The sequence below is a fragment of the Coturnix japonica genome, chromosome 13 (genome assembly GCF_054131305.1).
Source record: "Coturnix japonica strain WE chromosome 13, WE-NBRP24, whole genome shotgun sequence".
NCBI classification, from domain to species: domain Eukaryota; kingdom Metazoa; phylum Chordata; class Aves; order Galliformes; family Phasianidae; genus Coturnix; species Coturnix japonica.
The window spans coordinates 15000908-15021378 of record NC_140675.1 but is presented as its reverse complement, the minus strand read 5'-3'; the positions used below and the strand labels follow the sequence as shown (position 1 = coordinate 15021378).

General features: G+C 43.8%; 4 protein-coding genes and 1 long non-coding RNA gene across 13 annotated transcripts; 1 reads left to right on the top strand and 4 right to left on the bottom strand.

Moving 5' to 3' along the window:
- Nucleotides 1-35: 35 nt before the first annotated feature.
- Nucleotides 36-370, bottom strand: LOC146758698 (uncharacterized). The gene is made up of 2 exons (XR_014933862.1): nt 316-370; nt 36-229 (listed from the first exon to the last, which is right to left on the bottom strand). It is a non-coding gene; the product is annotated as an uncharacterized LOC146758698 (long non-coding RNA).
- A 177-nt stretch (nt 371-547) lies between these two features.
- On the bottom strand, nt 548-1378 carry UQCC4 (ubiquinol-cytochrome c reductase complex assembly factor 4). Its single transcript, XM_085514139.1, has 2 exons — nt 1313-1378; nt 548-1226 (listed from the first exon to the last, which is right to left on the bottom strand). The coding sequence occupies exons 1-2, from the start codon at nt 1336-1338 to the stop codon at nt 878-880; spliced, it is 375 nt and encodes a 124-aa protein (XP_085370265.1). The 5' UTR covers nt 1339-1378; the 3' UTR covers nt 548-877.
- A 235-nt stretch (nt 1379-1613) lies between these two features.
- GNPTG (N-acetylglucosamine-1-phosphate transferase subunit gamma) lies at nt 1614-7193 on the bottom strand. 4 transcript variants are annotated; one of them, XM_015876568.2, is made up of 11 exons: nt 7132-7193; nt 7011-7065; nt 6681-6748; nt 6412-6466; nt 6224-6307; nt 5276-5369; nt 3922-4036; nt 3399-3481; nt 3029-3157; nt 2818-2899; nt 1614-2155 (listed from the first exon to the last, which is right to left on the bottom strand). In XM_015876568.2, the coding sequence occupies exons 1-11, from the start codon at nt 7178-7180 to the stop codon at nt 2046-2048; spliced, it is 924 nt and encodes a 307-aa protein (XP_015732054.2). In that variant the 5' UTR covers nt 7181-7193; the 3' UTR covers nt 1614-2045. The 4 variants fall into 4 exon arrangements, 3 of the variants coding, with proteins under 3 accessions (XP_015732054.2, XP_085370259.1, XP_085370261.1); XM_085514133.1 differs by having other exon boundaries at nt 7011-7193; XR_014933859.1 differs by lacking the exon at nt 5276-5369 and having other exon boundaries at nt 7011-7193.
- Nucleotides 7194-7242: 49 nt separating this feature from the next.
- On the top strand, nt 7243-9488 carry TSR3 (TSR3 ribosome maturation factor). 2 transcript variants are annotated; one of them, XR_014933860.1, is made up of 6 exons: nt 7243-7396; nt 7481-7685; nt 8190-8624; nt 8722-8895; nt 9171-9234; nt 9307-9488. XR_014933860.1 is itself a non-coding variant. In XM_015876567.3 (6 exons), the coding sequence occupies exons 1-6, from the start codon at nt 7249-7251 to the stop codon at nt 9458-9460; spliced, it is 939 nt and encodes a 312-aa protein (XP_015732053.2). In that variant the 5' UTR covers nt 7243-7248; the 3' UTR covers nt 9461-9488. The 2 variants fall into 2 exon arrangements, 1 of the variants encoding a protein (XP_015732053.2); XM_015876567.3 differs by having other exon boundaries at nt 8190-8383.
- Nucleotides 9489-10346: 858 nt separating this feature from the next.
- UBE2I (ubiquitin conjugating enzyme E2 I) lies at nt 10347-19230 on the bottom strand. 5 transcript variants are annotated; one of them, XM_085514136.1, is made up of 7 exons: nt 19025-19230; nt 15124-15202; nt 14818-14901; nt 14110-14182; nt 12681-12790; nt 12394-12473; nt 10347-11004 (listed from the first exon to the last, which is right to left on the bottom strand). In XM_085514136.1, the coding sequence occupies exons 2-7, from the start codon at nt 15187-15189 to the stop codon at nt 10941-10943; spliced, it is 477 nt and encodes a 158-aa protein (XP_085370262.1). In that variant the 5' UTR covers nt 15190-15202; nt 19025-19230; the 3' UTR covers nt 10347-10940. The 5 variants fall into 5 exon arrangements, with proteins under 5 accessions (XP_085370262.1, XP_015732057.1, XP_015732058.1 ...); XM_015876571.3 differs by having other exon boundaries at nt 19135-19230; XM_015876572.3 differs by lacking the exon at nt 19025-19230 and adding an exon at nt 18161-18856.
- Between the last annotated feature and the right edge of the window lie 1241 nt (nt 19231-20471).

The following is a 20471-nucleotide window of genomic DNA, read 5'->3' as shown; positions in this document are numbered from 1 at the left end:
CTCAATGGTCCGCCGTGCAGTTACTGCGTGTTACCCCCTGCTGCTGCATGTGGGGGGTGTTTGATGTTTAATGAAGGGCTTCAGTCACACTTTAACTTTGCATCCTTACAGAGGAAGGCCTAAAAAATACATCTATATCTATACCCAACTTGAAAGAGAATTAAGTCAAACCAGGGTGTTTCCCTTCCTCTCCCAGGCAAGTCTCCAGAATGGACAAGGTTTTGAGTATCTGCAAATGTAGATAAACATTAAATACAGCCCAGCTCTGTGACATGAGGAGCTCCCGCCCCACTGTGATGCAGGTCAGGCACTTACAAAGCTCCCATCTCAGCAGTGACTGCTGAATTCAGGCACATCCAACACGTTCTGCTGTAGAAAACAAGCACTAGTTACACATTAAGTAAACTATGTTATTTAGTAGAATGACAAAGTAATCTGAACACTATCAATCTTACATTAATACGGTTGTCCTCAATACTACGTGAATGCACGGCCTGCACTGCACAGCAGCAGTGTCAGCTGAAGGTCACCACCCTCAGCAACCACGTCAGACAAACAGCTCGGATAGTTTAATGTGCTGTGCAACCGAAAATAAAACATCCATGGAAAAAACCGAGTTGAACACAACAGATCTATAGATACACGTTGGTTTGCAATACATTCTGTCCATCCCTGCCACGCAATGCAGGAAAGGACCATTCCTTCCATTGTATATTGCTAAGAGAAACAGAAAGCAGTGAGATAAATAAATCCCGCTTGCACGATAAGGCTGGTTGGTGGTCGGGCAGAAAAACATTTTCCAAATCAAGTGTGGGAGCAGCCTTTAAACAGCTCAACTTGTGGCAGCTCCTCCAGCTCAGGTGGAGGCATCATCTCATCATCTCTCCTGTAGCTGCTTAGCACTGCTGTGCTGTGCCGCATCTGAAGGGTCCAGCATCTCACCAGAGAACAAGGCTTCCAGTTTGTCGTCAATCTCCGTTTTCTCCCTGAACACACACCACAGCAGCAGCCCGCTGCACAGCAGGCTGACGGGCAGCACCTTCACCCACGACCTCTCGTAGTCGCTCCCCATGGACTGGCTGACGCTCCACACCCGCGGGCTGGCTTTGCTGGCAGAGAACGGGATGGCTCCTTCGTCGTCTGGATCCTCGTTAGTTGAGCGTTCAGGGCCGCGCCGCCCCGCCAGCCACCTCCGGGGAACGAGCAGGAGCACAGAGCGCCGCGCCCTGCAAAGACACGCGAGTCAGCGCTGCGGGACAGCCGGCACCGGGACACTCACACCGGGACCCTGACACCCAGCCCGGCCCCTCACCGCCATCCGCCCCGCGCCCAGCTCATCACAACGCTCCGCTCCCGCACCGCCCGGAAGAGGAAGTGCGACCATAGCGCTGCACGCGGTGATGGCGAGCAGACCGCAAGGCGGCGCCACAGGGACACGGAGATGGACGGCGGGAAGAGGGGGGGGACGACCCGCTGTTGGCGCCACACAGAACGTTTCCACAGTGACGGGAGAACGGCCCGTTCTATCCCGGTACACAGAACTGCTGTATCCACACAGCTCATATCCTGTAACAACCACAGCCATCACATCACCCACTGATCACACCAGCCTCTCAGCAGAGTGCATCCAGCTCTCCCTGTGCATCGTTTATTCATTCATTTTGCTAAAGTCTGCTAAGAAACCCCTCAGTTGAAATAAAACGTCCTGAATGTTCAGCGCAGCGCTTGGGGCTGTCTGTATTCACACTGCCTGTCACCATGCTTGATTAACGACGATAACAAAGCTGAGAGCAGAGATAGAACCCGTAAACCTTGGCTCCACAGCAGCCTCAAACGCTCACAGCAGTGTCTTCCAAAACCCGCCAGCTGCTGTCAGTAAATGGCACTGACAGTCCACCATTCCCTTTGCTTTAGGGCAGAAATTGAGGAAGTCAAGAATATCAGCAAGAGGTAAATCATCACAGTGTCACGATACACATTCATCTTGCTTGACATCCCATGTCAAATTGCTGTTTACCACTCACGTTCCTTCACACAGCGTTACTCTACATCCCTGTATCGCCACGCAGATGTTCAGCATTCATTGACCCATTGAGCACAGTTGTCTCTGCAGTTGCCCATTTGTGATTTACGTGTTCAACACTGGTGTTTTCAGCTGCAACATTCAGTTAAATACATAAGTTATTTCCACATCCAAACACAAATATTCTTGCCAGAGAATTCACTGAACATTTTCAAAACAAGTCAGCTTGAGCAAGCTGCAAGTTCCTTCGATTAGAGTTCTAATCTGCAGTAAATAAATAAGCTACCACAAAGACTGGCAGAAATACTATGAGTTGAACAGCTAAAGCACGTGAATAACATATTTTACAAAGATTTTCCTAGAAGAGAAAGTTTCCAAGTTAAAAGAAACTTCCTCAAAACAGGAAGAAGATATCTACGTTGCTGAAAGGCTTATTTGTTTCTTGAGGTGCCAATTCTGAGCATACAAGCTGTTTGTATATTCAGGGAAATTAACTACTTCTCAGACAAACAGCTCAAGTAATAACGAGCATGATGGATTAGAAGGAATGGAGGAAAAAAAAGTGTGAAATTAATCCAGATAAACTTTGCTACTTCGTAGGCAGCATCCAACAGTTGTTCTTTCTCAGAACTGTAAGAGACACTTATCTAACAGAAATCAAACAGAGGAAAAGAGGGGACTAAGGAAGAATGATTACTTAACCCATGTAGCCAAAACCAATGTATATATAATATATATAATAGTACACTCATTCTAAATAGAAAATAGTGGGGAAAAAATTACAAAAAACTCACCAGAACTTCCTTTGTATGGAATATTGTGCTGACTTAATAAATCTTTAAGGATTTTTATTTCTTCAGAAAGTTTCTTGTATTCCTAAGAAAGGTAAATACAAAAAGATGCTCTTACTCTCCAAAGATACATAACAACATGGAGGTTATGCTACGAATCACACAGTGAAAAGGTGACAATCTAGTTTCACATTGTAAATATAATACTCTATACCGTATTGCACTTATCCACTGTTTCAAATTGCAGACTTGTTTTCATATTCTGTTTCTCAGCTTCCTTTTCTTCCGTTGCTTTCAGAAATCCCGCTTCCTCAAAAATCTCTTTCAGTATTTTTTTGTATCCCTACCAAAAAAAAAGATTGTAAGGTTATTATAAATAAATCTACCTAACACTCATCTCCTCGTATCTTTCCATAATTCCTCAAGCTTCACTGTAAAAAAGTTACAATTATCAATTGATATATAAAGCAATTATAGAACACAAGAAGTGCTATTCACCAATGGCAAAATAAGCACAGAAGCCAAGTTCAGCTACCAGACAATAACTGTTCTTTAACAAATAGAGTACAACAAAATTAACAAACCTGCTCAGTTATTAGTTGGTCATAGAGAGACTGCTCTGCTTCATCCCATTTCCTTTGTAGTGCTTCAGTCAGAGTTGGATAAACTGAAAAGCGGAAGGCAAACCATGTCCTGTATTAGTTATGAGCTTTTCTGGTAGTACACAGCAGCTTTCAAGAGTTGGCTTTAAACTTCAATTCCAGTTCACTGACTTAATGTTTCTGGAGAATGTCACCAACCAAGTTTCTCTCATTTCCAACCAGAAGGTCCCGTATTTCTTTGTCAGAAGTATTTCTTTTTAATGTATATAAATGAGCAGATATTACAGGATTCCTATGGCTAGTCCAAGAAAACAGCAAGTATCAGTCACTGGTTCTCTATTAGCAGCAACAATTTACTTGAGAAAAATGTATATGCGATAATGATTGGGATCTAAATACACTTATTATTGTGTAATTCTCAACTTACAAACTTAAAAGACCTAAAAACACACACTATAAAATTGGTGTAATAAGCCAGACCCTTCACAAAAAATGGCTTCCTTACCCAACAGGGAGTGGGGATGGCACACAAGAGGAGTCTCGAATGTGAGGGAGTAGACACAAGTACTTGGCTCAGACACATAAGCCAATTTATTGCTCTTTCCACAAACAAGATGAACCTAAACATCAGTAAAAACAACAGTGAATGAAACACCTCCACATTAAGCAGGTAACAATCAATTTTCTGTCTTCGAAAGTTAACAGAGTTATTTCTATGTATACTCTTATTTCAAGGCTTCCATTGCTTTCAACAATTGAAAGGCAATCATAGCTAACACATCTTAGAAATTAAGTTACTTTCTCAAACACATGAAAACGCCTTCCTGTAATGGAAAATCTACCATTTTCCTCTGGTCTCCCAAGCAGATCTGGAAGGAATGAGAGTAAAAAGGAAGGTAAACAGGACACCCTGCAGAGCCTCCTCCAACATAAGCAGAATTCATTTAAAAAATCTTAGTCCTGACCATGGTGCTGGATGTCAGCCTCCTCTTTTAACTGCTCCAGAGAACAAAAGCCATTCAAAAGTGTTTTGATCTTCAGACTTTTGGCACCAGTTCGTTCAAAACTAAATGCCCGTGAAAGATCTGAATAACAAGATTTAAAGTCACGCAAGAACAGCAGCTCCTTTTGTAGTCCCAATGGGAAATAAACATGTTTACAAGGCACCTCAATCACAGCAAAGAACATTTTAACCTTGGCTGAGACATTTTGCCCCTTATCTCTACCCACTCTCTCCAATCATAGATACCTCTCTCAAGTATTATGCTGTCAATCATCACTGTAATATCTAAGCACCTTCCACAAGAAAACAAGCCTGTTTCAAACTTTATAGTATCCTTAGATCTCCTTCATGACAGTCATCTATGTCACCTGGAAATATGAGGTTTAAATGAAATGTGAGGATTAATTAACTGTATCCTTAAAGCTGTACAACACACTGAAATGGAAGGTGGAAAAGAAAAACTTCAGTAAACTTAGTATCTAAAATCAGGGTAAAACTCTGACTACTTCCAACCACTCACCCAGCTGCTACAGAAATTCATCTTTGTTTTATATTACACCTTAAACCATGAAAGAGTGGTCGGGCTGTGCAATGGGCTGCCCAGGGAAGTGATGGAGTCACCAACCCTGGAGGTGTTCAAGGAATGTTTGGATGTTGTGTTGAAGGACACGGTTTAGTGAGAGCTATTGGTGACTGGTGGATGGTTGGACTGGGGGATCTTGTAGGTCTTTCCAACCTTGGTGATTCTGTGATACAAACTCTTCAAGGTTGGAAAGTTTCAGTCTGTAGAGTGACACAATTGTCTGCAGAGTCGAGATGTCTAGATAAGCACAATGTAGGTATTTTGTTATGGTACCTTCGTCTGTCTGCTCTTGGTTTCACATGAGTCGCCTTCCCTCATCCACATTCCAACAAATGTGTTGTTGTCAATTTCCCATTCATGCCAGATTCTAGAAAAACAAAACCTCACTTTATCTTTCTGATAAGGAAAAAGTGGAAATTCAGGAAGAAAAATAGGAACAGCCCTACACTGTGTTAAAATAAATGGTACAGACCTCATTTGTCTGGCTTCATTATTTCCATGTCTTATAGCCAAGACCTTACAAACACTGAAATCTGTTAGCCGAGCTGCTATGCAGGCCATTCCAACATTACTTTGAGAGCAGTTTTGAATCAGCTTCAGTTTGCAAAGTATTTGTGCTTGCAAAACCTTGTTTAAGATCAACAGAATAGTTTACAGATCAATCCTGCAACAAACGCCATCATGCTATATTAGCACTGAGTGCAACTGATTGTCTGTAGAACTTTTAGTGCTGGTGATAACAGCTACAATTGGTCTCTGTGCCCACTAGTCATAAGCTCAATGATTTGATGTAACCCTGTTCCTCTCATCCTGGTTTACTGACTGCTGTGCACACAGCTGCACTTTGGCACTCAGAGAAGTTATTGATGCCCCATCTGAGGAACTGAGGCAACAAAGAGAAAACTGTTGAAAGACATGAAACTTCTGTTAACATAAGCATTAATTACACATTGCTGGACTTCTCACATGAACGTATCAGTCTTTCAACTCAGCACAGGTTATTAATAAGCCTCCAGCTTAAAAAAAAGGATATTAGTTTTTATCTTTAAAAAATATATAGATATCTAAGTATGTCAAGGTGATTTATTTCTATGCATTACACCTGCAGTCCCACTGTGTCCCAACAGAACAAACTTAATTTGAAAACTGCCTCCCTTCTGCAAATCTATAGAACAGTCTATTAACAACACAGATAAAACATAAGAGCTCTAAAAGCCTCACCCTAAAATCCCACTGTAGGCATTCCATCGAAAAGTCTGCTCGTGCTGAGTGACATTATGGAAAGGACAAAACTCGTACTTATATCTGCGGGAGAAAAGGGACAAAGGATCAATATTTCAGATGGGAATTAAGAACTGGTTCATTCCTAGTAAGAAATACATGATCAAATATCCGAACTTGTTACTTACGTGGATTCCACAAAACTGAAACACTTGCCAGCAAGCCTAAAGAGATGCGCAGGGCCTAAAAACACCACAGAATATAATCAAGGAAGGATAATGCTTTGGTTACGTTCCAGCAAGTTATTGTGGGGACAAAACTGTACGGAATAGGGCAAACTCAGTTTTCTGCTGAGAACAGAATCAGTATTTGCCTGCATGTATCTTAAGTAGATTGTTCTACAAAAAGCTGTCAGAAAGTGATGAAAACTGCACAGAAAGGCAGCGCTTACACATACCTGATACTGCTGAAGGGGGCATCTTCGGCTGCAGTCGGTTAGTTTGAGGTAGGAAGGGGTTGTTCAGCCTTCAGAGAGAACCAAAGTTAAAGGCTGAGTTGTGCTTCTGGCTGTTCCCCAGCTGCCCCCTCCTCCTTCAAGCACTGCTTGGCCCCAATACCGTCTCCCCGCAGCCTCCTGTTCCCCGAGCGGAACCAGCCCAGCTCCTTCGTGCTGCCATCACTGCAGACATTCCATCTCACCGCTCACTGAGCGCCCTGACACGGACCAGCTCCACAACTCACACCCTCCCTGTGCCGGGGGACACGCCGCGCAGCAGCATCCACATACCCGAAAGTGTTGGGCTCCTCCACGATCTTCATCTTGGCCGCCGACGCGAGGAGACCTGCCGAGCAGAGAACGGTCAGCGGGAGAGCGGAGAGACGAACCGAGCGGCACCGTGACACCTCACCTGATACAGCGCCCACACACAGCACCAGCAGCTGCCGGGCGGCCGCCATTACCGAATCCGCCGGATGCGGAACTGCGCGGCGGGGCCATTAGTGCCGCTCCGCGCAGCCGCGGGGCCATGAAGCGCGGGGCGGTGAGACGGGGCGATGCGAGGAAGGGCCGGAGGAAGGTGCCGCCGTCTGATGGAGCCTCAGCGCGGAGCGACCCGCAGCGCGACCCGCAATGCCTCGAAACCTTCGCTGCGGAAACGGAGGCTGCGCTGAGAGGTGCGGGAGCGCCCCGGGAGCGTGACTGAAACGGGCCGCCCCCCATCACTAACGTGTCCACTAACGTGTACGTGCTGTTTGCAGCTTGTTTGGAGGCGGAGCGCGGCGTCGCGGAGCCGAAGATCCCGTGTGCTCTGGCCATGTGGGAGCTGGGACACTGCGACCCCAAGAAATGCACCGGGAGGAAACTGGCCCGGAACGGGCTGATCCGAAACATGCGGCTCAGCCAGAGGTTCCCGGGCGTCGTGCTCAGCCCCATGGCCGCTGTCTGCGTCTCTCCTGCCGACAGGTACCGCTGTGCCATGGCTGCACGATGCGCTGTGTCACATCGGGGAGAACGTTTTAATCAGCGATTCGAGGCTCATAGTAAATGCTGACCTTCCTGCTGCGTTACATTGTGCTTCTCTCATGCTTTTAATCCTTCAGTTTTTCATTTTGAGTTTTGTACAGTGACAATAATGAAAAGGTGGTGGTTGTAAATACCCAAAAGGTTATTTACAGGAAAAACTCACCCATGTGGAAGCATTCAGTCTGCTGGGAAACACTGAGGCCATCTCCAAGAGATGCTGCCTTAGTGGTGGTCAGCCCTTAAACAAGGGCTACAGGAGGTGGAGTCGAGCTCTACCCCTTCTGGGAGCACAGTTCCATTACTCTGACCTGTGCTCTCACAGCTGACCTACACTTGTCTCAGCTGATTAATTAGAGGTTAATCAGACAAAGGGGGATTCCAATTTGTCACAGGTATTAAGGGACAATTGAAATTCTGATTGATTTTTTTTTTTTCTCTTTCCAGGCACATCGTTGCTCAGAATGGAATTGCTGTCATCGATTGTTCGTGGGCTAAGTTAGAAGAAACACCCTTTAAGAAAATGAGAGGAGGTCACCTGCGCCTGCTGCCTTACTTGGTGGCTGCAAACCCTGTCAACTACGGCCGGCCGTGCAAGCTGTCCTGTGTGGAAGCTTTTGCTGCAACTTTTTGTATTGTTGGTAGGCTGCAATGTGTCTCATTAATAGAAAATGTATCATCAGCGGTTCTGACAGTAGTAACATAATGAGGAAATGGTCTTTGACAGAACTAACTGTACTGCTGACTTACTTGGTCTTGAATTTGGAATGAGATTGAATAGTTCTCTTCGACGTGCTTCCATCTGGTTGCCATCAAAGTTATCACTGTGCTGCAGTTCATGTCCTGGACTCAGGATCTGATGATCCAGGTTTTCTTGGTATGGCATGTAATGATAGGAAGACAATTGCTGAACTTAGAAACCTGTAGGCTGAGCAAAATCTCCTACTGGAGACCAACGCTCCTCTGTTTTCTGTTAAAGGATTCCCAGACCTGGCCACCATTCTGCTGAGGAAATTTAAATGGGGGAAGACGTTTATTGAGCTGAACAAAAATCTCTTGGAAAAATATGCAGCTTGTCAGTGCCATGAAGAAGTGCTGAGTGTTGAAAAGGACTTCCTAGCTAGTGCTGAAGAAATAAAGGAAGAAGAAATAGGTAAGGCAGAAATCCCAACGAGCACACACCCTTTAAAGTACCGACTGATTTCTTTAATCTCATAAAATACTACTAATGTAGAATAACTTAATAAGCTCACAGTCACAATGAACAAATCCTCAGTTGTTGGCTTCTGACCTCTTGTGACCGAATGAGCCCATTAAGCTTTTCAGAAAGCTGAACCCAGGCTCCCTCTGCTTTCCCCTCCCTGCCAGTAACGTTCTCAGAAATCAATGAAATCAGACCATCTAAATGCGCGTCTCTTCTTTTTCCAGATCCATTTGATGTCGACTCAGGAAAGGAATTTTGTAACCTCAATAGACCAATCAATTCTTCAAGGTAATGACATTTAAATAGGGTTTTTTTAATTACAAGTCATTGTGCTTTTATAATTCTGAAAAATATTTCCAGAATAACAGAAAGTAATGAAGAATCAGAGGAGGACAGTGTGAGCAGCACGACGGGTGAGAGCAGTGAGAGCAGCGATGAGAACAGCACAGAAGATGATGATCCTGGAAAGACTTTGCAAGAACAGCCAATAATAAATCAACTATCTGAAAAGTGAAAACAATAAAAAAACTGCACCAAAACCACCCCAGCAGCCCAGAGTTCTGTGCATCCTGTATAAATAAGCTTTCTTGATAACAATGAAGCCTTTCCACCTGTAACTGTGGGGTGCTCACTAAGTGTCCTTTGTCTAGGCAGGTCTCTCATTCTAGGCTACATGTAAGTCTATTAATGCACACAGTTGTTTTTAAGATAGGCCTTCCATAAATAATGATTTAAAGGTCCTAAAGCTTAACACTGTAGTCAGTATTTTTGGTAAGTGATTTCTAGGGATTGTTTTCACTTAATGGTACGTTACAGAAAACAATTCATGAGTGTATTTTACCTGGAAACCATGACCAGGTTACTGCCCTGTTCTGCCTACCTGCAGCATACAGAGCCCTTGGCCTTAGGAGGAAGAGGAGCTGTTGTTAATTGTATTCTTCTTCCTTTACCTTTTAAGTAGATACTCTCAAGCACCCAATTGGTTTCAAATTTCAAATAAAGCTCTCCACAAACCCTTCAACAGCACTGGATAGGAAGACAACCCATAATGTTACTTAGTAAATATAATGCCCAGATCCTGTAGGCCCCCTCATCTTCAGAGCATTTCTATTATTGTTCATTCATGCTTGTATAATTCCATATTCCAGTGATCAGACCAGTCTGTAATATACAATAAGCAACTGATCTCTAGTTAGTCATACAACTCTATAAGGTGCTTAAGGAACTGGTCAACTATAGAATAGCTGCCAGTAATCAGCACAGACAGACCACCTCTACATCAGGGACAGGGAAAATAAAGGAGGCAGCAGCTGAGAAGTAAAGCATCACAACTATTAACCGAGTTGTGTTCAGAGCTGCTTAAACAGCGGCCTTTTAATGAAGAGGATGAAACAAAGCCCTTTATATAAACAGTTTATTTACTCTAAACAGCAACACAGACAATGCCATATAAACACAAAGGAAGTGATGCAGAATAAGGATGCTGGCTGACTTTGGATCTCAGAGGCTCTTAAGCAATAACAACCTAGTTTCTGAAAGATAGAAAAACAAATTCAGGGAGGGAAGGGGGTGGAGGGCATGATTTTTATTTTTCCATACAGCCAGCTAAAGGCTAAATATAGTTCTAACATTTTAAAGCATGCCTGCATCAGATAGCAAAGTAACTAGAGATACTAGTGAATTTATAGAAGTATAAAAGTTTATAATTTTACAGCAGTTGAAATACTGACATCAATATTAAAATAAAAGCAAGTTTTACATAACAATCAAAAATACAAAAGACTGAAGGAAGAGACCCTGTATGAAAAAACTGGGGGCAATTCAGCAAATTTAGAACTGTATACAAGTGGCGAATATGGAAAATGGCACACATACAACCCCCTCCCCTAAGTGGATATTAATTGTACATAGCAACATTAGATTTTGCAAAAGTTTTGTAAACAAGTTCTTGCCAAACCAATCCCTTCCTTTTTAAGATGCTGCATGACAGATGCTTATGATGGTGCAAACTTCTTGGCTTGTGCTCGAACCCTCTTTTCATATTCCACTCTGTTTTGGCTGAATAGAAGAACAAGAAAGGGCAATTAAAGCTTGAGAAATAAGGCCGAATTGCAAAATTCCCTCCTGTTTCTAGCTGTTAATTCTCCCAACTCAGAGCACCCGAATAAAGGAACACCTTCCATAGCAAACTGCACAACTACAGGAGAGGAGGAGGTACACAGCACACCTCAAGTGCTGCAGAAAAACAGTACAAAGGCAACCCCAAAAATGAGAACAAGTCCAAGATCCGTGAGTCAGTATCAATTAGTACCAAACAGTCACTGAGGTACAAATTAACAACCTGCCTTCACAGCCTCTGCAGTTATACAGGAACAAGACCAGCAGAGATGGTTTTTGCATAAACACATGAGAGGAAGTATAAAATGGGTCATGGGCTATGTATGCTTTCAGAGAATTATTCTATTCCTGCTCCATATTTCCATAGACTACTTTTTTTTCTTATCCAATAGGAAAAAAGGAGGGTCTGCCTTGTCATTCCTTGCTCCCTAAGGCACTGCCTACAACCATCCTCCATTTGAACACACTCATCCAGTCTTCAGAGATACTTAAAGAATACCCTTGAGTAAGGTCTATTAATAGGATACACACCATCCATCCCTATGCTTCCTTCTCTCTGCGGTCCTGTATGACATTTTTGACATGGCTTTTTACGAGACTCTGCATACAAGCTATTTTTCTACCTTGGGACTCTCCTGAAGTCTTCTTCAGTCTAATTTTGCATTTCTGTTTCAGTCGTTATTTCAGTAGCTGTCAGTGCCAAAAGCATTTGTTTACAGAGTGTGCTGCTTCCTTAAGAATTATGGGTCAGTCATCCATTTTTAATGGTAGGAATATTTTAAGATTGAGCCTAAAAAACGGTGGGGTTTTTGGTTTGAATTTTAACTCCCCTAAAGCTCCAGGCCTCCTATACACTTAAAAACAGTTTTGAACACCAGTTTTCAAAGCTCATAAAATCCTTCTAACAACCACAGCTCTTCAACCTTCAGGCACAAGCACTTATAGGTGCACATTGCTGGACAGAACTAAATTACCCCTGTATTTACCAATGGAACTTGTCAACTAATCCACTCTCTTCCTTCTCACTTTCACTGTTCTTATGAAATCATTATGCTTCGGAATCTGTACTGGTCTGAGACCAAGATGAGAATCATGGTCCAACTGAACGCATCTTCATGTTTTCTGTTGTCACACTGTTAAAAGTTCCATTAGCCCATAAATGCTGAAGGTATTACTTAGCTTGAGTTCAGCATAAGCTGGGCATCTCAACAGGACATAGCCATGAAGGCAGAAAAGCTCCCTTGATCCTTCCCCCAAACATTTGCATGTACCATCTGCAACAGACAGCTGTAGGCAACATGCAGCTCTCATGGTGATCCACACACTTACCAGTAAATTGTGTACGCCTCTGCTTGAGCTGGGTCTTGAATATTTGGTTCATTTAGAAGTTCTTGTATTCCTAACAAGATCTGTGGATGAAGGTACAGAAGCAACAGAAGCACGGATATTACTAAGTGATGAAGAAACATGCAACAAAAGGAAAAAAAAAATAAATCACTACATTCACACCAAAAATCCCAACCGTAGAAACATGTAATGAGCATTTTACATTCATTTAAGATACACAGGCAAAGCGAGAAAGAAGCATAATTATATGCATAGGTACAACTAATGACCTGTTTAATTGTGATTGCTGGCCTCCAGTCCTTATCCTCCTCTAAGATGGAGAGACACACTGTGCCTGAAGGATACACGTTTGGGTGGAATAATGGTGGTTCAAATTTACCTGAGGGAAAAAAAAGAGTTACTGGCATGCAAAGCCAAGGCTAATATGTAACAGATTGTTTAGAACATCAGTGTAGGACAAACAAACCAGCCAGAGACACACATACACACAAATTCTCTGCACATCTGTCCCCCATCCAACTTCCCCCACTCACCAAACAGGAGATTTCCACAGCTATTATTAAAGAGTTGCACTTTGGCTTGTGGCCTGTACCAAAAGCAGGAAACCTGCCATGTCTGTGTTACCACCCCAGGCAATTCCACAGCATCACTGTGACCAGTAATATTTTGGTTTAGGAATGGAAATTGATGGAAAAGTTCGTAGTAGCTACATAATAAATAACTTTTTAAACCAATCCCATACTCAGAGCAATATACACTACTCTATAAAGAAAGATACTGCCTGTCACTTGTTCATTTTCCTCTCACTGTAGTATATTGAAAATTCCATACAAAAAATACCAAGTCTCAGGTATTACTGTTCAATTTCACTTTATGTAGCCTATAACCTGCAGAACTGATTGAAAAGGTCAGTTATGCAGCTTTCCCTACCGGCAGACTACATTCTAGCATTTCTTTAATCTTTATAAGCCTTAATTCCTACAGTGATTATTTCGAATAACATAAAGAACACTTGTTTAATGGTATATGAAAAGTCAATGTTACTGCAATTTTCTTATCCATTTTTACATTACAATTGTGTTTTGCTTATCAGCTGCTCAGTGAAGTTCAGTGGAAAAGCAGAAGCTGCATTAGCAACGAGTCTTAGCAGCCACACATCTTACTTTAAGCACACAAGGTTGAGTTCTAGAAGATTCCCTAACAAGTAAAACAAGTATTTTTTTCTAATACCATGTACAATAAATAACACCTCCATATTTACAGTGAGCAGATGAAAAGGTAGAAGTTGATGGAACAATATAAATATATTTTTACTGTGAACTCTCAGTGTAGTAGACTAACTTTACAGCACGAAAAAGCCCAAATACTGACTGAAGTCTTAGACTAACCATGCCTACCTGTTACTACCTCTAGTTTAGAGTGCTGCTCAAGTAGTGAGCACTTCAAGTGATGCTTCTGACAAGCTCTGAGGAAATCCAAAGCACAGTTCACCCTTCCCCTTCTAGCTTTGTTAGCATTGAGCACTCACTCAGTTCATCACAATATTCTAAACACCAAGTGTGGAGTGGGGAAATAAAGAAGCTTTCTGTAGGAAAAAGAACTCCACAAGGGAGTGAAAACTATCTGGATAACCTCACGGACTATTAAATACTGTTCTGCTATGTTTGGTGTGGGCTTTTTTGCTGTCATTTTTCTTACATTTTGGGGGTGAAGAAGGGTAGTCATCCTTGAAAAGCATCCGTAGTTTAAATAAACCTCCTTCCCATGGTGTCTATAAAAGAAGTTAAGGTGGTGTTTTGATTACAATAAGAGCAAGTTAAACATGGAAAAAAAACCCAAACAACAGTTTCCTAGACAAAGCACAAGGCACTTTTCCTACACCAATATTAAAGAGTTGTCCTACACTGCAGTATGCTGCCTACAATGAGGTAAGTGATCCCACTGATAGCTTTCTTTTTTATTAATTTATTATTATTATTATTTACATCAGTTCATTGTATTTTCTTTTCTCCACTTCACTACAGTTTCCAGGTGTCACTAAGTCATCAACAGATCTGATATAAATGTTGATAATGCAAGATACAAGTACAGTCATAGTATATAAAAATACAAACTAATATAAAAACCTGATAGTTTAAACCAGTGTTCAGTAAGAAGATAAACCACGATAATCCCTGACATTATGCAGAATAGCATCTCAATTTGCCCCATGCAGGATTATATTTCTTAAGGTGATCGGTGCAAAAAGCTGAACAGACCCACGATGAACTATATCCAGTGCCATAACCCAAATATTTATATTGAACTACACAGAACTTATAGTCTCACAGTTCTCAGCATAATACACAGTCACAGTTATGCTGGAAAGTGACATTAGTAAAATGTTAGGACAACAGAATGCCTTACCCCCTTCTTTCCTGGAATAGCACATTCCCAGTTCATTAGGTTCATTGTGCCATCTGGGTTTTTTGTAGGTACTGCTACAAATCCCTGAATTAAGGCAAAACAAAAACAAAAGGTACATCAGAAGACATGCTGAGAACACTCCATGCCACGCCTGATGTACACACAGTTATTTCTTTGTGCAAAACACGGTTTTATGCAGTTTCTTATTTAAAAATTCAATTATTGTAACACATCAGGGAAAGAGAATTTGAACATGAATGTAACTGCGCAAGTCAGAAGGTTCACAGTGCTCATATATATACTTACAAATGGATGATCTTTCCTCCAGGCTTTTCTCTCCTGTGCAAGTCTACTTAGAGCTATGCCAGACATATTCGGAGTCCCTCTAAAACAAAAATAGTTACATTTAGTACAACCTTATCACTATGTCAGCAACATTATGTTCTCCATATAAGAGTTCTGACCACTCAAGAAGTCTTTTGTCCTTCCATTTTTACCACAGCCACGACATGTTTTCACACACAGCAGATGTTAACACTAATAATGTCATAAAGTCACCCCACATCAACTACATCCCAGGTACTGGACTTAACCCAGTTTTACATATACCCACTGTGTATTTCATATTTGAACCACACTATCAAAATAGTTTTCCAAGTATCTTGATAGCAGTAACACTATCACTGACAGGAAGAAAGGCTCAGATTTCCTACTTGAGACTGACAAAGGCATATCCAGTTCTCTGTGACATCATGAAAGGTACCGCTCTCCTCTGAAGGCAAACGCCTGCACTGCTCCCATTTCTGGCCAACGTGAGAATAAGAAACACCACTAATAGACCAAGTCCCTGCTAAAATCCAGGGTTCTACACAAAAGCAACAAGGGCACAGGATTTAGCAAACTGGAGTGATTCTGATGTCATGCCAAAAGAAGAGACAGAAATTAACTGAGGAAGTCAGTGAGCAGCCCACTCATCCTACAAGACAGATCTTTAATGTTCATATAAACTGAACAATCTTCCAGGATCTTCACTGTCTTAAGTATCAGCCAAGTACAGCAACCAAGATGTGACAACACGAGAACAATTCTAGACACAAATTCCCTCTCAGAATCAGGGGAGGATCCTCCACTCAACCACAAGAGCAGCTGAAGTGAGACCTTATTTTTCATGCTCAAACTGTACTAAACTCACCATCTCATTAACCATATCATTCCATTAGTGGTCAGAAACCTCCAGCAAAGACCTTTAATCCTCCTCCCCACTGCACTTCTACCCGTTCAAACAAGAACTAAAACCTGGTAGCTGTGGAGTTAAGAACAGTCATCCTAACTACTTCATACAGCCACCAGAGCAGTATCTCGCTCCTAAATAAGCTTACAGAATGAGTGAAAGAAATATTATCACTCTATTACAGCAAACATTTACATAATGATTAAGGATTATTAATTAATACAGTGCAACTCCTCTATACATAAACTACCCGACCATACCAGCTCTAGCTCAAAAAAGCCCTTGTTTTACAATCTCACTCTTGATTACTCGTGCCTATCTGCCGTACTCTCAGAAGATCAGAAGACATCAGGCTCTCCATTTACATATTAACCCATCAGAAGTGGCCCCACAGTACAGACACCTTAACTAAGCGTCCTTAAAAACACTTCTTCCTTCTCTCCTCTCCATCCTTTTTCCCCTAAGCCAGATCAGCCTGCACATCCACAGTCCATCATTTCAATTGTACAATCCCTGCTAGAACGTAACTAGAGTTAAAGCTTTTTAGAAGGCACCATTAATGCCCTGTGCAGTAAACACACACAAAAGAAGCCTGCACTCATTCTCACGTTCCCAATACATACACCAGTGTCCTGGTTATGTAAGAACACTTGCAGGACTTCACACCAGAACCATAGATAACACTTCAGCTTTCAGCCAACTGTCCAGCAAGAGAAGCAGAGCATCCCAAGAGAAACCAGAACAAAACTATAAGGGGAGGAATTTTATTCCATGAGCTCACACCCCTCCTAGAGATTTTAATTAACCAATGAACATGTGACAGAATTTCAGCCGTGCTTTTAGCACCTGGAGACCAAATCCGAACACTTTACAATCATGATTAACAAGGAGATATCAAGATAGCCCTGACCAAGAGATAAGCATTTGTATTCTCAGGTTAGCTGCCAGGTACGTATATTTAGTCTACTTAATATTTGCCATTCCAGTCCCCTGAATATTAAGGCCACGTAATGGAAATCCGATAAACACTGATACTTGCCAGGGATTTAACAGCAGTCACTTCTGGCACATCTAACCAGAGTGAGACTCCTAAACACCTTGAAGAAATCAGTTCTATTACACTGTTCTATGTATTAGTGATCATTAGCTGATCATTAGCTGATACTTTTAACTTACCACAACTACATGAAGTTTAGTGGCTTTTGGTTTGAACTTTTGTTTTTTATTACATCAAGCAATAGTCAAACTTCACCTCATTATTTAGTATTGTTGAACACAACTGGGACAGAACAGCTCAGCCCCGTCTGAGCTTGAACTAATGCCTGTATTTGCTCTCCCTCTTCTGCAAGACTCTGGTTCCAATGTCTCAGGAAGGACTTAAATAACTGCAATTCTCATCTTCAGGCAGAGTGCAGCAGATGGACTGACTGCACTGAGCCAGCAAACCAACCCTATCCAAACTTCCTTTTCACCTTACCAGAAATCCAGATTTTTTTTTTGGGGGGGGAGGTGCAGTTTTCCTACAGGTTTTTGATCTCAAAGTTGCATAGTTCTCCATGTGACTCCAGGAGGGTGAACAATGGCCACCACGGAACAGATTTTAAACACTTGGTTTATGGATTTTTTTTTACACTTGTTTCAGATATTGCATCCGATTGACTTTCCTTCCCTCACCTGAGAAGGTGACAGTGAACGAACAGAATTAAGTCCCAACTTATTGTATGGGAGAGGTCCATCATTAGAAAGAACACCAAGTTCTAAGCTGGAGAAAATCCATCTCTGTCCTCCCATTCTATTTAGCACTATTCCCTCCTGCACACACCAGCACCAGGACGTACCAACGGCCCATTTATCACTACCAACTCACTAGAAAATTACCAGAGTGCTGGTAGCTCAGCTCTGCTGCTGGCACTACCTGCATTGGGACCAAACCCAACGCACACTGCTGTGCCATCCATCCAGCAGCCCCAGCACAGCACAGCGCTCCCATAGCACAGTGATCACCGCGCCTGCATCCCTGCCCCATTACAATTCTGTATATACACAACGTGCTCCTTCATTCTCCATTCATTCAAAAATCAATACATGAATCAAATCGTTAAGACCGATTACATGACGAATCAGAAGCAGACGCTGTAAGGATCGTTAAACCTGCGCTGTTTGCCGGGGCAGCTTTCCTTTCCTTTCCTTTCCTTTCCTTTCCTTTCCTTTCCTTTCCAGTCAGAGAAACTCAATGGTTGAGGTGCAACCAAATCGCACCGCCTAAAACTGCCGCACAAAGTCTGCAGCGCAATAAGCGGCTCAGGCGGCACCGACCCGCACGGTAGTTCCGAGAACAACAAAAGGAACCGCGGGGCGGCCCAGCACGGAGCGGCGCAGCGCTGTCCCGGCCGCCGCCGTTGGTCTCGCGAGCCCCGCGGAGCGGCCGAGGCCTGTGTGAGCCGGGCGAGCTATTGGCGGGGCGGGGAGCGCTGGGCGCAGCCGGTCGGCGCACGCAGCTCAGCCGCCGAGCGCGGCCCGAGGCGGCCGAGAGCTGAGCGGGCCGCGGCGCAGGGACAGAGCGGAGCCGTCCCGAGTTGGGCAGCCAGACGCCGTCAGGCCCGGCCGCGCCGACCGGGAACCGCCGGGAACCGCCGTGCCCGCGAACCGCCGCAACGCGAGGCACCGGACCAGGCCGCACCGGACCAGGCCGCACCGGACCAGGCCGCACCGGGCCGGGCCCCGCCGCCCCAGGCCCCGCTCCCGGCCAGGCCTCACCGTGCTCGGCCGCAGCACCCGCGTGTGTCCCGGATTGAGGCAGCGGCGAATGACCCGGATGTTCCCGGCTCCGCTCCCCCCCCCTTTGTCTCTGCTCCGGAGTTTCCCTCCCTCTCCCTTCCTCTCTCCCCCTCCCTCTCTCGGTGCCGCTCGCTTTATCGCCGTGTGTCCCTCGGCCCGACCCGTCCGTCCCGCTGCGCAGGCGCGGTTCGGCAGGACCTGCGGGCGGCCCGACAGCGCCTGAGCGGGGAACGGCACGAGGCGGAGCGGATCCGAGCACGGCCCGGAACAACGACGAGCCGCCACGGGAACACGGGCGGAACTTTTACCTCAGGCGCTGTGGAGTCACCCGTGCCCTACAACCGGCCCGAGAACACGGCGGGGCCGGCCACTGCGCCTCACCTCGATAGGACCCGCCCACCGCCACCACCCGCGTCTCTGATTGGAGGATGGGGAGTCGGCCCTGAGCTGTCATTGGGCAGAGCCAGGAGGGGGCGGGGCCACCCCGCCTGCAGGGGGTTCGTGTCGCTGTGGGTTTGTTGGGAACATTCACGTTTAATGTAACGAAACATGTCGGGTCTTTAAACCTCTGAGCAGCATCCGGCCATGGTCTGTCCATTGAACTGCACCGTATATAGTGCACTAAGCCCAACCATGGCTTATCTTCCTCTCCATTCTGCCATCATTAGGCATTGCCATAAATAAGCACTTATATATTGACGGGACAACAATGATCTCCTGTTAGTACCCATAACACAGCACAAAGCAAAGTGTCATCACTCCAAAGCTCTGTGTGAAAAACCAAGGGCAGGAATTATCAAATTCTACTGATAAAGACACTATGGCGGTGATGCAGGGATGGGTGCGGAGCCTTCATGGGCTGAGGGTTTAAAGGCAGCTTAAATGAGGGTTCTTATGTGCAGCCACTCCCGTGTGTAACCAGGAGGGTGAGCCCAGTGCTCCGGCAGCTCCTTCCCTGGTTTGATTTATTTATTCTCTAAACAATCCACGCTCACATTTCAATTTAATCTTGGTTTAACTCCACAGAAACGATGGAGGAACCTTCCCCAGGTTGGTCTCAGAAAATAGAAACAAACCAGATCCTCAAAACACTTGCCGTATTCTCACCCCATCTTCATTGAGCTTCTCTCATTCAAGATGAATTGTCTTCCCTTGGAATGAATATCTCCTTTTCCTATACATGCTTTACCCCACTGCACAGCACAATGATGCAAAATAGGATGTCTCTCTTTCTGTGGGCCCTCCTGCCCAACTTTCATCTCTCACCCTAATGCACAAATACTTATGGCATTAGTTACTGTATTCCTTTTAACTAGTAAATGCTGGAGGAGAGATGGAGAAGAGCTGTGTACAGAAAGCATCCTGACCATCACTAATGGAAGATGTAAGGAAAACTCTGAACATGCTTTGCATTTAAAACTGATTAAAACTATTAAGATGAAATTCACCTCATTCTTAATGGTGTAGCCCCCTAAGATTCCAGAGTTCATTAATTGGCTTATTTACATTTCTTATTACAAAGTGTCACTTTCAGATTCATTTTTCAGATATAAGTATTTCTATTAAAAATCTACATACTGGATTCTAAAAGAAATCAGTGAGGTTAGGCAGGTTGATTTGTTAGCTCCATGAATGAAAGAAAATA

Bases quoted from the DNA above. Each gene is read 5' to 3' on its own strand.
- UQCC4 (XM_085514139.1), bottom strand. From the start codon at position 1,338: ATGAGCTGGGCGCGGGGCGGATGGCG. The intron at 1,227-1,312 runs GTGAGGGGCCGG...GTGTCTTTGCAG, and splicing joins TGGGCGCGGGGCGGATGGCG to GGCGCGGCGCTCTGTGCTCC.
- GNPTG (XM_085514133.1), bottom strand. From the start codon at position 7,180: ATGGCGGCCGCCCGGCAGCTGCTGGTGCTGTGTGTGGGCGCTGTATCA. The intron at 3,158-3,398 runs GTTTGTTAATTT...TTTTTTTGGTAG, and splicing joins ACCAACTAATAACTGAGCAG to GGATACAAAAAAATACTGAA. The intron at 2,900-3,028 runs GTATAGAGTATT...TACCTTTCTTAG, and splicing joins CAGTGGATAAGTGCAATACG to GAATACAAGAAACTTTCTGA.
- TSR3 (XM_015876567.3), top strand. From the start codon at position 7,249: ATGAAGCGCGGGGCGGTGAGACGGGGCGATGCGAGGAAGGGCCGGAGG. The intron at 8,384-8,721 runs GTAGGCTGCAAT...TTTCTGTTAAAG, and splicing joins TGCAACTTTTTGTATTGTTG to GATTCCCAGACCTGGCCACC. The intron at 9,235-9,306 runs GTAATGACATTT...AAATATTTCCAG, and splicing joins AGACCAATCAATTCTTCAAG to AATAACAGAAAGTAATGAAG.
- UBE2I (XM_085514136.1), bottom strand. From the start codon at position 15,189: ATGTCTGGCATAGCTCTAAGTAGACTTGCACAGGAGAGAAAAGCCTGG. The intron at 14,183-14,817 runs GTAAGGCATTCT...CTTCTTTTATAG, and splicing joins CTATTCCAGGAAAGAAGGGG to ACACCATGGGAAGGAGGTTT. The intron at 12,791-14,109 runs GTAAGAAAAATG...TTTTTCCCTCAG, and splicing joins CCCTTCTTCACCCCCAAAAT to GTAAATTTGAACCACCATTA.